The sequence below is a fragment of the Antedon bifida genome, chromosome 7 (genome assembly GCF_963402885.1).
Source record: "Antedon bifida chromosome 7, ecAntBifi1.1, whole genome shotgun sequence".
Taxonomy (NCBI): domain Eukaryota; kingdom Metazoa; phylum Echinodermata; class Crinoidea; order Comatulida; family Antedonidae; genus Antedon; species Antedon bifida.
The window spans coordinates 9,552,436-9,569,995 of record NC_136232.1 but is presented as its reverse complement, the minus strand read 5'-3'; the positions used below and the strand labels follow the sequence as shown (position 1 = coordinate 9,569,995).

The window sequence follows — 17,560 nt, the reverse complement described above, 5'->3', positions numbered from 1 at the left end:
ACTTACAATATCCTAAATACCAATTTGCACCAACGCTGATATAGGTTGGATTGTGGAAGTACGTTAACTATGGTTTGAATCAGACTATTGCAACTGTCATGAATTCTGTTCTTAAAACTATGTATAGAGGGAACGTTATTCGTTACAAACATCAATAAATAAAATATAATAATCTGTATAGTAGAGATACTAATATAACATCTTCAAAAATACTTGGTTACCATTATAGTTAGAATCACTCAAACTACATAATAACATATATGAAAGCTTATTTCCATTGGGGTCCTTTTTATAATCTAAACTAAAATCTAAGTATTACAAATATTGCGTTAAAATAATAAATATGGGTTTAAACAAATTAAACTGTTTTAAGAAGTAAATAAGATTAAATTCTGTGTGAAGTCAAGTAAATAAATAATTATTCAATATGGGTTTAAACAAGTTAAACTGTTTTAAGAAGTAAATAAGATTGAATTCTGGGTGAAGTCAAGTAAATGAATAGCCTAATTAGAGAGTAGAGAGTAGATGTGAGTATAACATAAACTATCCATAAAAAGAATGGTAGGCGCAATAAATGGAATAGATTTACAAAGTAAAGGGCGCCCCTACTCGATGTGCCTACTATTTTGTTCTATACAATTATTGCCAGTTGCCACGTTCATTATACTTTATCAATAGCGCGAGAACGAAACTGTTGAAGCTGAGCAGACGATATCGATGGCGTTCGATGATGTTTTTAAATCTGTTGGCGATTTTGGACTCTATCAAAAACGAGTTTATGCGTTACTTATAACGATAGGAATTCCTGTAGGAGTTCATTTCCTCGCGCATGTGCTTCTTGCAGCTGAAACGGATCATTGGTGTAAGAATCCCGCTATAGATTCGTTTAATTGTAGTAAGTATGCTTTATCAACGGAGGATTGTATTGATACAATCGCGTCTTTCAAGACTACTGACAATCCAGATACATTTATTGATGAACGGCATTGCAGACGATACGAATTTGAAGAAGAGGCTGATGTGTTGACAACCAATGAGACTTGGTCCATCGGAGAATGTTCCGACGGATGGGTTTACGATAGGTCACAGTATCATGCAACCATAATACAAGACGTAAGTTTTATTTATCTATCCAATGATTATGATAACTCTTTTATTGTCCATGTACTAAGATGGAAATAAATTTGAAACTGACGAGACAGTAGTAAGAAACATAATAATTAATAATAATTAATTATTAATTAATATTATATACAAAAACTAGTCAACGAACTCAAAAAAGGGGTCAACCTCAAAAAATTGCAACAAAAGGTTTTTCAACGGATTTTGCTAGTATTGGGTGTACTAAATAACAGAAAAAATCGCAAGAATTTCGACCACCAGAATTTTGTTTTAGTCAAGATGGCCGCCAAAATAAATAAATGTCTATATCTCATTAACTACTTCGTCTATTTACATATTTCTGGTACTAACATTTTTGGTAACATACACTTTTATATTTGCACCAATGGAACATTTTTACAAAAAATGACCAGAAATGCTTGACCTTTGACCTTGATATGCTGTATCTCGGTAACGACTGACCGTGGAGATACAAATTATGGCTCAAATTGTTCGGAATGTACACTTATTACATTTATTGTAATGAAAAAATTCACATGTCACAAAAGTTGGTTGGAAGTAAAGGTTATTGACCTTTTACTGTTTATTTATGCAACATTTCCGTATCTCGGCAACTATGTGTGGAAGAGATTTAAAATTAGGCTCTAAAAACTGAAAATATACATATTTATATTTAATCTAATGAAAAATGTTCTTACTATACTAGGGCATTCATAAATTTGACTCTTGTTTGTAAGTGGATAGATTTGTTTGTGAGAAGTTCAATATGTTTCCTTTGCATGCTGAATATTCTAATTTGCAGCTTGTGATTTCCAACGTTGAATATGTTATATAGGCCCTACTTTCTTGTTTTGTAACTCATCTTGGTTTAGGTTAATGGAGGGTAGGTGCCATAAATTTGTAGTTGGTAATTGGTAGCAAATTGTTGTTTTTGACCTTTTTCTGTCATAATGAAACAGATACTATATAGAGTAGAGTGACTGCAGGACCTCAATTTTTGTAGTATTGTGAATATTGTGCAGTCTCTTTCTAATGCTTTTAATAGAAAGTTACGATTCACATAGAATTGATTGAAATATATATTTATACTGGGTAACCTCTTCAGTCAAAGACTGGTCTCCCAGAGGGCCCAGTTGGTAATCAGTGGCTGTGATGTACTAATACACCGGGGTAACCCCCTACTCGTCTCGAAAGATGTACTAGGTTCTTTAAAGTGCACACGAGCTAGATGTGTACACTGGACCTACGGTTTATAGTCCTTATCCGAGAAGACTCGTTCTACCACCAGAACCATGGAGTGAGTGAGCCTCGAACCCCTGCCGATGTTATGGCTACGTAATTACGGTTCCACTGTCTTAACCGCTCGGCCACTCACTCACTAAATGCTGCCAAGAGATCGATGAAGCAGCTAAATAATTTCCTGTATGACGACCTGTAGACCTATGCTACTTCGTGAGGTTGTTTGCACATGTTTTAGGCAACAGTCTTTACCCAGTACAAGATACGAGGCAAAGACGCTTGTTGGAATTATTAATATAAAATATGACGGGGGTGGGGATAGGGGTGGTTTATAGTGAAAATTAGACGAGGCGAGCACCTCGTCTGCCTCATGCTGGCTACGACCCTGCTTTACCAGACCAAAAACCAAACAGGTTGGAGACCAACATAGAAATATCGAATCAGGAAAAACATTCATTGCAACCTTTACAAGATGGATGTTCCTCTATATATAAAGTTAACTGTTAAATCTACTTCCAACCATTTTATCAGGCCCGTAGCCAGGAGGGTTTTTATGGTTCAGGCGAACCCCCCTTTACAGCGACCCCCCCCCCCCCCCCCCCTTAACCGACTGCAAACCCCGATCCCCGACATCCCCAATACCTCACAACACCCTCATCTCTGAAAATCCTCCAAATACGTGCCCCACAATACAAAAGGTTGTTTGTAAATTGAAAAATTCGTAAACTCGTTCGTGAATAACTCATACCTTATATTGTTAAACAAATGAATTGGTTGCCGATTTTCACCTGAAAAATAATACGAATTTTTGGTCCCAGGATGTAACATGATATTGACGCGAGTTTATTTGTTTGTAACAAAAAACTTATCTAGGCTTCCTTCTATACATGCTTTTTACTATGTTTATATCTTGTGTAGAAAATTGTTGAATAAACGAAACGAAACGAAACGAAACGAATCGTACAAAGAACACCGCTAGACAACCGCGTACCTATTGTTTCGATCACTGGCAGTCAGCATGCATAAAGTATATAGCCTTCCGGCGTACATCAAAAAATGGAACGCTGCGGTTACCTACAATATTTATGTATGGCTATGAAGTATAGTGTATCATCATCATAGAGGATTATAGTGAATTTAATATATTACACTATAATATCTATGGTATTATGTACTGTAGTTTACATTAGGCCTATAGCATTCGATTATTTTTTTCTAGATCACCAGCCGATACGTAGGCCTACTCAACTGTATCAATACCACCTATTTACATTGATATATTTAGTTTCCTCAACAAATTGCTGTAAATAAATATAGATAGAGCTATCAGGAGCGGTCGCAGGACTATTTTAAGAGGGTTGCCCAAAGACTCCAGGGATGTAGACACTGATTATTTGAGCAAGCAAATTGTTAAATGACACCCCTAGATGGCCGCAAATAGTACTCTCGCACGTAAATTTATGATAATTTTTTTTTCGTTCAATGCGAACGTCACGGGGAAGTCACCGATGAAGGTACTTATGGTACGGTAATACATTCTAATAACTGTACTCAATTAATGTACATTAATTATCAATTAATAATTTTAAAAAGTTGTACAAAAAATATGAAGCTGTTGCTATAAATATATTGAGCAAAAGGTTAAATTGTATAATTTGGAATTTTAATTCATTTAAAAATGCTAAATAAAGTCAGATGTTAAAACCACAATTTCCAAAAATTCATATTTATTTATCCACTATAAACTTTACAAAAGTGTTGTTTTAAACCACACTCCAAATAAAACAAAGAAAATAATGAAAAGAAGAAGAATGAAAGAAGCAAACTTTGCTCTGTTACCGGTATAACACGGTTCAAACGTCTATAAATTACTACGGAAATTAGGCCTATTTACGAACGTACGGATATGAAGATAAATAGGGTACTACACGCATCGGAAATACAAAACTATACGCACAATTATGATTTGGCCTAAAAATTGGCCTTAGATTATGGAAAACCCCCGGCAAAACGCAATAATTATGGACAAATCGATTATTAGCCTTGGCAATATGCCTAATATTTAAAAGGAATGAATATAGGCTATATTTCGTTTGTCGATGAATTTTTGAATTCATGTGTGAATGATTGATCCATTAGAGGTAATATGTGATGGCTCTAGTAACACTGCTATGCGTGGGTAATTTGTGAATAACGTAGTATGCTACATACACGAGCCTAGATAGGGAAGATCTGTACTGTCGTTCATTGCGAGGGAATGTAACAAGCCAGAGATGAAATAAAATTACTAACATTTAGCTGATTGTCGTTGTTTTAGTCGTCGTCAGAAGTTTATCGACCGACATCTATTTATCATGTGTAGTAGAGCGTTTCTTTGATTGAATAAATTTTTTTGTATTATAACACAAGTTCATTTTGGATTTTCAGTAAATTACCAATGGTTTATTCAAAGTCAAACTGTAACTAATCCCTCACTATTCAATCAAAATGTTATTATTATACTACTATATTGTTGAAAATGGATTGCGTGACATGAAAATAGATTGATAGTAAAACGTAATAAAGATACGTTCTTGTCTGGTTATCAGGTATGCATGCTCTGATGAAGCAGAGGATTATTTTTGTAGCGTTCCATTTAAAATAAATTTTATTACAAAGAAATATTTTGGTTGTGAAGGTCGTTTTAACAATTAGGCTAATATCATAATATATGATATTATCATTATATATATATAAGATAATAATAATAATTATCTTATAATCTAAGATAATATATTAGATATTATCCCCCCCCCCCCCCCCCTTGACAGATCCTGGCTACGGCCCTGTTTATGACAAACTATCTCAGTTTACAACAAATAACAATTTGGGTCATAAATGGTATATCTACGGTCGAAATATAGCATAGTGAAGTGAACTTGTCTGTTTTTTTTTTAGTGGAATCTGGTTTGTGACGATGCAGCCAAGTCAGCATTATCATCATCAGTATTGTTTTCTGGAGTTCTGGTAGGCTCGCTCGTAGCTGGCTCAATTGCTGATCAGTAAGTTTTACCATACTATTTACCACAATTTTACAGGCCCAATCCTCGTTCACAACGGTTGTACGACGGAGCTTGTGTCCTCTGTATTTAATCAGCTCATTTAAAAGCTTTGTATTTTACTTAAATAAATATTGAGGTTTTAATGTGTTTATTATAATATTATAAATGCTTGGTACTGGTTAAACAATCAGAACTTTAAATCTAATAATAACCACATATATAATTTCAGTGTCGGAAGAAAGAAAGTTTTGTATACCTGTGTGACCGTTGTCACTATAACTGGATCGATTGCGTCGTTTTCTCCAAACTTCTGGTTCTTCTGCTTAATGCGATTTTGCGTCGGTGCTTCTTGTATGGGCTCCTACATTATGGCCTTTGTCATAAGTAAGTTTATTTACAATTTATGATAATTTTATTCTAATTTATTTTTAGTTTTATATTATTTGCAATAATGTAGATTTAGAAAAGATGTTTTCTTTTTTTCTTGTGTAGGTACGGAAATAGTGGGACCTAAAACCAGATCGTTTACAGGCGTAACGATAGAGTTATTTTATCTGATTGGGAACATGTTGTACGCACTCCTAGGTTACTACTTAAGATCATGGCGTCACCTACAATTTGTTACCTCCATTCCAGTTGTGCTTTATCTTTTAACATACCCGTAAGGAATTATTCTATGTCTCGGTTAAGCTGTGTGTTTGTATTAAATTTTGAATGATTTTAATTTTCATTTTTTACACCTTATTTATAGAGGGTGACCCTAAACAGCGACTGCTGATAATCAAGGGGCCCTCTTGATGAGTGACAGTGGCTGAGTGTATACTAGTACACCGAGGTAACCCTCTACTCGTCTCGAATGATGTACTAGGTTCTTTAAAGTGCAGATGAGCCAGATGTGTACACTGGACCTACGGTTTATAGTCCTTTTCCGAGAAAACTCGTTCTACCACCAAACCAATGGTGAGGCTTGAACCCTATGGCAATGTACTACGATTCCACTGTCTTAACCGCTTGGCCACTCACCGATAATGATAATGATAATTTGACAAAGACGCATGGACGACTACAGTGCTTCTAGGGTTTAGAAGAATTATGATTATAGAATTTCAAAGGCAATATATCTATTTTTACCGAGTTTTCAATAGATTTCTAATAGTATGAATAAAATGGCCGCATACCTCGTTAGTTACAGAGCGTGAAGCAACTTAGACCTAGGCCTATTCACGTCTATTCCTACACGCCGTATTTCTCTTCTTCTTTTGTCATTTCTTTTAAAATGACAGAGTACAAAAATACTCCTGTGTAACCTCAGACTAGAAAGTATCTTATTGTCTGTTATCAACCCATGATCTCGTTCTCTACTTTACAATAGTTGAATAGTGTGAGGTATAGTAAGTTTGAATTGAACATTTTATGAATGTAATTTATCATATATCAACAATATAAGGACGCGATGCAATGACGTGCATAAGTAATTTGACCAATCACGAATGATGAACCATCGCGTTGTGATTGGTCAAATTCCAAACTTATTTTAGTGTTTCCAGGATAAGTATCTTAGTATAACTTAAGCTTCCGTACTACACACTTTCATTATAAGCTTCCGTAACGGAATATGGTCCTCTCGTGTGTGAACAGGCATTAATTGTATTTTTTTTAGATTTGTACCAGAATCACCCAGATGGTTGGTGAGTCAACGGAGGTACAAAGAAGCAACGGACATTCTAAAGAAAATGGCAAAAACAAACGGTACAGATCTTCCACCAGAATTCAACGATCCAGTTAAATTGGCAAAACTGGTACGAATTAATTAATATATTCTGTTTTCCAGTTTATTCTGTTATGTTAATTATATATTTTATTTTATAAATTATTATCCGCTGCATTGTTGTTATAATAATGGTCATGGAACCTGACAATATTAATACGTTCCAAATTATTTAAATTGTTGTAATCAAACCAGAACAAAAGACAACACCTTTGGTAAATTTACAGATGTTTTACTTACAATTTTTGCTCATAGAGTCACACCTAGATTATCATTTACTTCACACAATAATATCATACCTATTGCAGGTAAATGTCATACAAACTAAATGTTTTAATTATGTATTCATATTATTATATAGGTTAAAAAAGATAACACCATTAATATTACCAAGCGACACACATTTATTGATCTTTTTCGGACGCCGAATTTGAGAAAGAAATCTTTGAATTTGTTCTTCAACTGGTTTGTATTTTTTATATTAATTAACTGAAAAATAGTGATTATATTAAATGAACATATATGGTTTTAGAAGGTGGGAAAGTTTTGGTTTAAAAAATCAGAGACAAACAAAATAGGATGTATTGCACTATTTATGCATTTTTAACGTGATCATTGCAAGAATATATAACATTTCGGATAGTGTGACATGGAGCTAGCTCCAGTGATGTGACGAATTTAATATGTACAAATATTATGGAGCTATAAATTACGTACAAATTAACAATTATTTTGAGATTATAATAATGTAATAGTGATGTATGGGCGTTTCGTAGTTGAGGTCAGTACGCATGCTCAAACTTCATATGCAATGACTTACAGTAATTTTATCTATGTGCCAGGATGGTAAACAGTTTAGTTTATTATGGATTGTCTCTGGGAACGAACGCCATGGGAATTAACGACTACATCGCCATGTTCGTAAGCGGTGCCATTGGTGTTCCTGCTATACCCGTCTGCCTTTTTACCGCCAATAGGTTTGGTCGAGGCAAGTCGATCAGTTTCTACATGATCTCCGGTGGTATTGCGTGTTTCACGACAATTTTTTTGTGTAAGTTAATCATCTTTAATTCACCATAAACACACAACTAGATATAGTCTAGTATAAACAAAGTATTTTGGCACATGTGGCGTTTCATACGTAAGTACATGTGGACATGTGGACACGCCGACTGGTGGACTAACATAAAAAAGACAATAAATACAGACTTGGATATATTCTATAATCCATGGTCTAAGCTAGATAGTATTCGGTTTTTCCTGTGATAGTCGAATAATTTTCTCTCCATTTCGTTTTGCAGCTAAAGGTATCGCATTTGTATCTGTGGCAATGATTGGAAAGTTCTGCATTGTTTGTTCATTTTCATTAATTTACGTTTTTTCGGCCGAACAATTCCCTACTCCCGTCAGGTAAGTACAATTTTAGTTTCTGTAGTGTAGTACAATTAATCAGGCAATTAATTAATTAATAACACGTGACATTTTTGGATAATCCATCGTTTGTCAAATTGTGTCAAATCAGTGTGCGCCTTTCGTTACGTCACTTATGTCGTGATCTGGTCAAAATTCCTCTTAAGTAATATTTTCACTGAAAATATTATATTTTGAATTAGAGCCGTTGGCATCGGATGCTGTTCTGTTAATGCTCGTATTGCCGGTATTTTGGCACCACAAATCTTATTCATTGGAAAGATATGGGAACCTTTTCCTTACGTCATCTTTAGTGTGATGTCATTGGCTGCCGGTCTTCTAATCTTGCTTCTACCGGAAACATTGAACACACAGCTCCCAGAAACCCTAGAAGATGGTGAAAACTTTGGAAAGTACGTTGATAATCAACGTTTTGTCTGTTATTTTAATGTAGTATACGTATATTTTGATGATTATAATGTCTGGCAAAATATTTTTATCTTTTTATCATTATTATATTTTGATAGGAAGGAAAACTTGGAGAAGAACGGAAGGGCTTATGAGACTGTCGATCAAGAAGAAACCAAAGCTTGACCACTGGATGACGTAACACATTAATGCAGCATTTACACAATGTAAAATAAAATTATGCAAAATTAAATTAATTAAAACTCATACCGTAGTTGTTGCATTTATGTATTGTCTAAATCTATAGATCATGAATAAGTAACTCTGTTTCCTCAAAACATAATTGTCACTTGTAAAAATAAGCTATGTAGGCCTACTTGGAACTACATGGAAAAACGTAATGAGGGAACGCAAAATTAATTACGCAAAATTAATTTAATTAAAACTCATACCGTAGTTGCATTTATGTATTGTCTAAATCTATAGATCAAATAAACTCACAAACATAATTTTCACTTGTAAAAATAAAGCTATGAGGCCTCTCAGCTCTATTAAGATGTTGAAACTACATGACAAAAAGCAATGAGAGGGAAAGACAAAAACTGACAAAGTTGCTGATGGTACGTTGTGAACGGATTCAGGCCAAATAAAGACAATTTATACACAAAATGACAGCTGTTGCGTTAGCTTATAACGGTTACCACTGCGTAAATTGGCCTATTCAAATAGACAAAGCTTGTCCATTGTTTTAGCCTGCCAGAACAATACCAAAGCCTACGTATGACTTCTAGAAATGCACTCAATTTACAATCTTCAGCTTAGAATAAAACTCTAAGAAAAGTCTATTTTCTCGGAAAGTATTCGTCCAAAATCCATAAACCAATAAAGTTTGTCGTAAGGTACTAGTATAGACTCAGTAAAATCTGTAAATCAGTGTGAAACTCCAATAAAACTGAAAATAAACTTCCAAAAGACAACAGAGGTCCAGCCTGCATGCTATACGTCACAAAGCAAATTTTTTTTTTAAAAAAGGGACAGACAGGCTAGAGAGGCTAGACAGACAGGCTACCAAAAAAGTTCAAACGATTAATACACTATAGAGGGCGCTGTCAAAATTGCATGTTTCGTCATCCACCACAAACTCAAAATGGCTGCTGAAAGCACGTTGAACAAGCATCTGGCGAAACAAGATTTAGAAAATCTCGTAAGTTTATTAAGTTAAGTCGTTAAAAATAAGGTTACATGATAACAATATATGTAAGCAACATTATTGCTTAGTTATTGCTCACAAATATGTGTTTTTCTTAGTTAAAATCCGTTTCGGCGTTTAGGATAGCCAGCAGACTGACCAGCCAGGACATTTTTTACAATGCGCGGCGGGGATGGGCGATTTTAACCTTCCGTTCTTTCCTATTTCGGCCTAGGCCTACTAGCTTATTGTTACTACCAACCATGGTCACCATGTCGACAATAATTGATAGCGAAAGAGTGAGCCTCATTTAAAGACCAACTCCGTTATTTATATTTATTATTAATTGGTAACTAATCAATATTATAATGTACTTGGAAATAGTTTTTAGGGAGATAGATAGAATACATGACTAGGCCTAGGCTCAGCCTGCTTGCTATGTAGGCCTATGTTCTGAACTAATATTACTTTGTTGTTTAATCATTAAACTTCACAGGATGAAGAAGCATTAAATCCGTTGTCTCCAGAGGTCATTAGTCGCCAAGCAACAATAAACATTGGTAAGAAAAAGCATAATTAATTTTTTTATTTAAAGATAAATATTTAAAAAATATGGCCATTGAGTTTGTATTGTCTGTACGAACTAACGTGACAGAGATCATAGAATCAATACCAAGTTGTACACTCTTTCCACAGTGTGGTGCCAAATAGACAGCCAATTATTTATTGATATTGTAGTTTATTAATTCAGTAATTTATCAATATACTATCGAAACCAGAGGAAAATAAAATGTTTTCACAATTATATTTAAAGTCTTGAAATATATGCCTTCAATCTACTTTCTTGACTTCTTTTAGGTACCATTGGTCATGTAGCTCACGGAAAATCAACTCTTGTAAAAGCAATCTCAGGTGTACAGACTGTGCGTTTTAAGAATGAACTTGTAAGAAACATCACTATTAAGTTAGGCTACGCAAACGCTAAGGTAAGCTACTTGCCATTAAAGAACAGACGTCATCTGCGTTGTGGTTGGTCTTTACACGAGCATAGAAATCGCTTATTGAGGAGATCAGGCCCTCAAAACCTAGAACAACAACATCCCAAATGATGGGTACAGGTGGATGATGGTCAAGTTTACAAAAAAACGCAACAATTTGTTAAGCAGGGAATTGAACCTTTGGAGTCATAACCGTGTGCCTACACCATTTAGCTATTCACCTGATTAATCAAATGGGTATTAACTTTTGTATACGAATTTAGCAAAAATGTCTAATACGTTAAGCGTTTTAACTGACCAATCAGAACTATGGTGACGTCTTTCCTATTCTCAAAATGAGGTCAACTTATAGTGTGATTTAAGTTTTCTAGTTATTTTAAGATGCTATGCATTCTTTGGTAATCATTTTAGTTGTGTGTACTGTAACATTGTAAAAGCACTGTGAACCACTTTATTTTTCATTTGTTAATTCATTGTGTTCATTTTTTTTTTACAGATATACAAATGTGACAATCCAGCGTGCCCTAGGCCTGGCTGCTACTGTTCTAAGGGTAGCAACAAAGAAGATGTTTTCCCCTGTGAGAGACAGGGCTGTTCAGGCAACTTTAGGCTACAAAGGTACATTCATTGTTCAAATGAAAGGTTTAATCAAGACATCTATGAACAAGTTGAGGTTTTTGATAGAGTGTATTATTCATTTCATTTCAAGAATGTCATTTATTAATTTCAACATTGGAAAAATAACAATACATATGATATGATTAAGACCATTTTCGGTATCCTGTATTAGAAGAAAACAAAGTTCCTTGTCACATGCATGATCCAAAGAAAAGGTAACAAGAAGAACAACAGCTACAAAGCAACAAAAAGCATTTCATAAATATTTATTTTCTGCTATTGGCACACTGTGTCTAATTATTGTTGATATATTGTGTTTCTTTCAGACACGTATCTTTTGTTGATTGTCCTGGTCACGACATCCTTATGGCTACTATGTTAAACGGAGCAGCAGTCATGGATGCTGCGTTGCTATTAATTGGTCAGTTCCTCATCCTATTTTTTTCCCAGAAATTCTGATTTTAAGTAATTTATTTATTTCAGTCATTTGGTTATTATTAAATAATAGAGAGCTTTTGATTTGCTAGGACATATGATGTAATGACATATAATGACCTATGCTGTCATGACTTATGATGACATGACTTAAGATGTCATGACCTATGATGTCATGATATATGTCATAACTTATGATGACATGACCTATGATGTCATGATATATGTCATAACTTATGATGTCATGACCTATGATGTCATGACTTCCTGATAAAATGTCTGCTTCCATCTAGAGACCAGATTGGAAGTTTGTCTGCGAGTCCCTGAAATAAGCAGTTTTTTCTTTCCATTAAGTTCATTTTGTTTTTAATATTTTTCATTAATTTATCGATTTTCCTAAATTTTTCTGTAGCTGGAAATGAACCCTGTCCTCAACCTCAAACATCTGAACATCTTGCCGCAATTGAGATTATGAAACTTAAACACGTACTCATTTTACAAAATAAAATTGATTTAGTAAAAGAAAGTCAAGCCACAGAGCAGTATGATCAGATATTAAAATTTGTACAAGGTATGTTCCTATATTTCATTTGTAAAATAAACATTTCTTGGAATAATTTCATTTTATATCGTAAAGGATAAAACACAATTTGTCTCAATATCAAAACTTCTTTTACATTTTCTTTGATGTCCCTTTTGATTTCAGGTACAGTTGCTGAGGGTGCTCCAGTTATACCTATTTCGGCACAGCTTAAATACAACATTGAAGTAATTTGCGAATATATCACAAAAAAGATTCCAGTACCATTACGAGATTTCTCGTCAAAACCAAGGCTCATTGGTAAGTATGTTTCAAGTAAATTTTAAGTATTGTATTGTAATATTTTTAAATAATAATAGTAATATTCATTTTTATATAGCGCTTATTGCACAATGCTTCTAAGCGCTTCACATTATTACCCCGGCCATTTTTTAAAAATCAAACATGTATGGAAAAATACTCCCATAATGCAGCTAATAATCAGCGCAAAGTTGTGTCTTGATTTAACCGGGTACCCATTTACAATGTCCTAGCCCCTCATTTTCCATATTATTTTAATGTTTAAGAGATTTTAATTTGACTAACAAAACATGTTTTTCTTCTTATTTAGTTATTCGCTCATTTGATGTAAATAAACCTGGATGTGAGGTTCAGGATTTGCAAGGAGGTGTTGCGGGTGGCAGTATTCTGCAAGGTGTCCTAAAGGTAAACAACAAACTTGTTTCTACCATCTGTGAATGAATCACTGTCCTTATTGCTGTTGGTCCATTAAAACAAGAACCAACCTAAAATCCATGCCTAAGGGCTTCTTTGCTCAGGCACCAGAGATCTTGAACCAACTTCCTCGTTCCATCCGTTACACTCCATCCCCTTTTCAATTCAAATCTCTCCAGAAAACTCACCTATTTCAATAGTTATTCTTTTCATGTTGTGCTGTGAGACTCCGGTAAAAAGTGCTTTATTATAATGTTCGATATTATTACTTTGAAACATGCAAATAAGATATTGTACATAAAAGAAATCTTTTGCTCCTGTTTAGTAGTTTGCCTCAATTTATCATTAGCGGTTTGACTTTAAAAAAAAATCCTCGCATCAGATACAACTTGAAAATGATGCAAGTGAACTTATTTTACTTAGGTAGGGCAAGAAATTGAGGTGAGGCCAGGAATCGTGTCGAAAGATGTAGAAGGAAAATTGCAATGTAAACCGATTTTCTCCCGGATTGTTTCCCTGTTTGCGGAGAAAAATGACCTGCAGTATGCCGTACCTGGAGGGTTAATTGGTAGGTAATTTCGGATATACAGAGGGTGCTATTCAGTTCTTGGCATTGTTGGTAGTATGGCTAATCAAATTCATAAACTTTATTTGTGACAGTGAATGTGTAGAAAGTTCAAAGAAATGGACAGTTATGTACAGTACAACTGGTATTTAAAGTAATGTTGTTTCAATCTCATCTTTTGTATGGTATTTTCTGAATGGTAGTATTTCTCAACATTGTAGTCCAATATTAATTGTCCATGCAGTAGGGGTAAGTTCCCAATCTAAGGTTTCTGAAAAAATTACCATTTGAATTTAATTTTAAAAGTTCTACTTAATTTTGTCTTAACTTGTTTTCAAATAGGTGTTGGTACAAAGATTGACCCCACCCTGTGCCGAGCTGATCGTCTTGTCGGTCAAGTCCTTGGGGCAGTTGGCGCTCTCCCAGATATTTATACTGAACTGGAAATCTCATACTTTCTTCTAAGGAGGTTGTTAGGAGTGCGAGTTGAAGGCGATAAAAAGGGAGCAAAAGTAAGTTTTTTTTCTCTTTCGTGGGGGTCACCCACATTTATTTATTCTGTTATACGGTACCTTATACAAATATATATATGGTATATATATTATATATAATAAATCCAAAGGCAAATTACTGAAAAAATGACAATGCTGTGGGTATCAGTCGCTGGATCTCAATGGATGAAAAAAAAAAGCGAAAAGCTAAATCAAAACGATAAGTAAAACAGCCAGAAAAGTTAGCAGAGCTTTCGGGCAACACTAGCCCTTCATCAGTGCAAGTGAAGGAATTTGGATAACGTCATAGTATAAGAGCTGGCAAGTGCTGCCTGGGTGGACAGGAATAAAAGAAATACAACAAAAGGAAGCAGGGTGGAGTCTGAATAAGAGTAGAAAACAAAGAAGGTAGCTTGGTAGAGAAACAATTTTGGAATGAAACTAAAAAACAGCTTAAATGGTGGTTAATATTGAAACTTAAATTTTGGTAGTCAATGGAATAATTTTACCGATCTGGGAGTATGTTCCTAATGTTAAGTCCAAAAGGTTTTGTGGTTTTAAGTTGTAATTCCCAGTGGTTTTCTTTGTCTTTGCGAGTTTTGTCGCTCCATTTGACATCGTCGTCTATTGCAATAACTCTGAAATTTGCAATCGAGTGACCAGCTGAATTAAAATGTTCGGCTACAGGTTGATCAAGCTTTAATGTTTTGATAGCTGATCTGTGTTGTGTCATTCTCATACGGAGAGTGTTTTTTGTTTCTCCGACGTACTGTTTGCCACAAATATTACAGTATATGAGATAAATGATGTTTTTGGTTAGACAATTAATTGATTGTCTTATCCGAAAAATGCGGCCAGTTGGGTTACTCTTAAATTTTTCAGTAGAATCAACCAATTAACAAGTTTTGCAAGATTTGCCGCAAAGGTGGCTGTCACCCTTATATTATATTATACATACATACATTTTTGTAAAAATATAAAACAATAAAATTCAATAGTAGTTAAAAAGGCACTATATCTATACATGTACATAAAATCAATGCAGTAAAAGTATGCTTTAAAACATACATTTTATGGTTATTGCAAGTTATTTTATAAGTACAACTATACTTAAAAGTAAGTTTTAAAAAACAGTTCCTTTTGTAATAATTATATTATTTGTGTGTTCTTGTATTGTAATTTTTATTTTTGATAAAATTGTCCTAACTAATTTTTGATTTCTTTAAGGTGCAAAAACTTTCCAAGAACGAGGTATTGATGGTAAATATTGGATCGTTATCAACAGGTGGGCGTGTATTGGCTGTAAGGGCCGATTTGGCTAAAATTGTATTAACAAACCCTGTGTGTACAGAAATTGGTGAAAAGATAGCCCTTAGTAGAAGAGTTGAAAAGCACTGGAGGTAAGAAACATGAACACCAATTAATACTTTAAAGATGTATTGTCCCCCAAAAACATGAAAAATGAAGATTAATAGGTTATTTTGTAGTTTTATTAAGTTTATACCTCCTCATATCATGTTTTCTCATATCAAATAACAAAATAATGGTCAAATGCAACCAAAAACCCATTGGCTGGCAGCCAATTTGACTAATTTCTTTTTTAAATTACAGTTTTTTCAAGTAAATTATTTTTTTTCCGATTCAATTTTTTGTTCAAAGTGGATAACTATTATGTGACATTAAAATGGCATATTCAACAACAACAAAATATTTTTTCAGGGGAAAATACATCTTTAACCATACACAATGATTATTCAATTAATTTATTTACTTTGGGTTAATTTTAAACACAAAAACAAATGATATTTTTATTATTTGTATGTTGCAGGTTGATTGGATGGGGACAAATACGCAGAGGAGTTACAATCAATCCAACAACAGTTGACAACTGAAACAGATTATTATTTTAATTTGCATATATTAATATGCATGAATACTGTGTGATTATTATATACATTGACCTCGGACTGTGTTTATTAAACATCCGATTCTGTATCATGCATCATTCTGTATCTAGGCAAAAAGGTTATTACAGTATCATATGTGCTTACACTGTATTACCAGTTGAGTGATCAAATGATACAAAAAAGGCTAAACAGGATAAATGCTTTAAAAACATATACTATCGATATTATAAATGTGTTTTATTAAAAAATAGCCTAATCTAGACTCTTAAGTATTATATAAAATAAATTTAACATAAAATATCGCATATAAAAAATAAGCAATATTTTATCTTATCTTTTAGTTTTACATAATGGTAAACACAATTCGTTAAGTTTAAAGATGTCCCCCTGGTAATAATTATCAAAAATGTTTCTGTTGAATATGCCATTTTAATGTCACATAATAGTTATCCACGTTTACGAAAAATTAGATTAAAAAAAATGTATTTACCTGAAAAACTGTAATTTAAAGCAAAAAATAGTCAAATTGGCTGGCAGCCAATGGATATTTGGTTGAATTTAACCATTTGTTTTGTTATTTTATTAGTGAAAACATTATTTGTTTCGGTTTTTTTCTACAGAAGTGATTAACTTTATTATTATTTCATCTTTTTGGGGACAATACATCTTTAAAGATATCCAGGGTTTTTATCCAGGGTAGTAATATTAAACGTTTGAGGGCGCACTATATAGGAACGCTCGACTGCACCTACCAAAACAAAACGGGATTCTTGCTGCACAACAGTGACGACGCCCTTCTCCATCAAGCCGGCATAATCAACAAAAATCTTGCACATCAACTGCATAAATAACAATTTTTCTTGCTTGTTTAGGCATTTATATATTGTAGAAATCAATTCGTATTTTATTTTTCATCACAATGGGCGTAATGTATTATTATACCAGTGTTTCAAGTAACCTTGAAGTAAGTAGGCCTAGAATATACTGTAGATATGCTAATGCGCAGTTTTTCTTAGATATGGATACTTCTTTTTGCTGTTCGTTTGTAAATATAATCTAAGAGTTTACATATATGCAAAACTGAAATAGAAAATGTTAATTTGCTTTAGGCTAG

At 33.8% G+C, this 17,560-nt stretch overlaps 3 protein-coding genes across 4 annotated transcripts in view; all 3 read left to right on the top strand.

Annotated features, from left to right (window-relative positions):
* Nucleotides 1–661: 661 nt before the first annotated feature.
* On the top strand, nt 662–9,285 carry LOC144847962 (organic cation transporter protein-like). Its single transcript, XM_078704588.1, has 10 exons — nt 662–1,113; nt 5,299–5,402; nt 5,632–5,786; nt 5,895–6,063; nt 7,063–7,201; nt 7,532–7,635; nt 8,013–8,221; nt 8,472–8,580; nt 8,784–8,993; nt 9,108–9,285. The coding sequence occupies exons 1-10, from the start codon at nt 718–720 to the stop codon at nt 9,172–9,174; spliced, it is 1,662 nt and encodes a 553-aa protein (XP_078560714.1). The 5' UTR covers nt 662–717; the 3' UTR covers nt 9,175–9,285.
* An 846-nt stretch (nt 9,286–10,131) lies between these two features.
* LOC144847975 (eukaryotic translation initiation factor 2 subunit 3-like) lies at nt 10,132–17,414 on the top strand. The gene is made up of 12 exons (XM_078704611.1): nt 10,132–10,192; nt 10,674–10,737; nt 11,036–11,163; nt 11,672–11,793; nt 12,120–12,214; nt 12,641–12,799; nt 12,935–13,069; nt 13,380–13,474; nt 13,907–14,051; nt 14,391–14,560; nt 15,767–15,939; nt 16,368–17,414. Exons 1-12 carry the CDS (start codon nt 10,136–10,138, stop codon nt 16,429–16,431), a joined length of 1,407 nt encoding a protein of 468 aa, XP_078560737.1. The 5' UTR covers nt 10,132–10,135; the 3' UTR covers nt 16,432–17,414.
* The window catches only part of LOC144847994 (SH3 domain-binding glutamic acid-rich-like protein 3), a 25,501-nt gene continuing 25,210 nt past the window's right edge, over nt 17,270–17,560 (top strand). For both annotated transcript variants that reach the window (XM_078704644.1, XM_078704643.1), the window contains exon 1: nt 17,270–17,410. In XM_078704644.1, the coding sequence (XP_078560770.1) occupies nt 17,366–17,410 (45 nt within the window). In that variant the 5' untranslated portion in view covers nt 17,270–17,365. The remainder of the gene's footprint in view (nt 17,411–17,560) is intronic.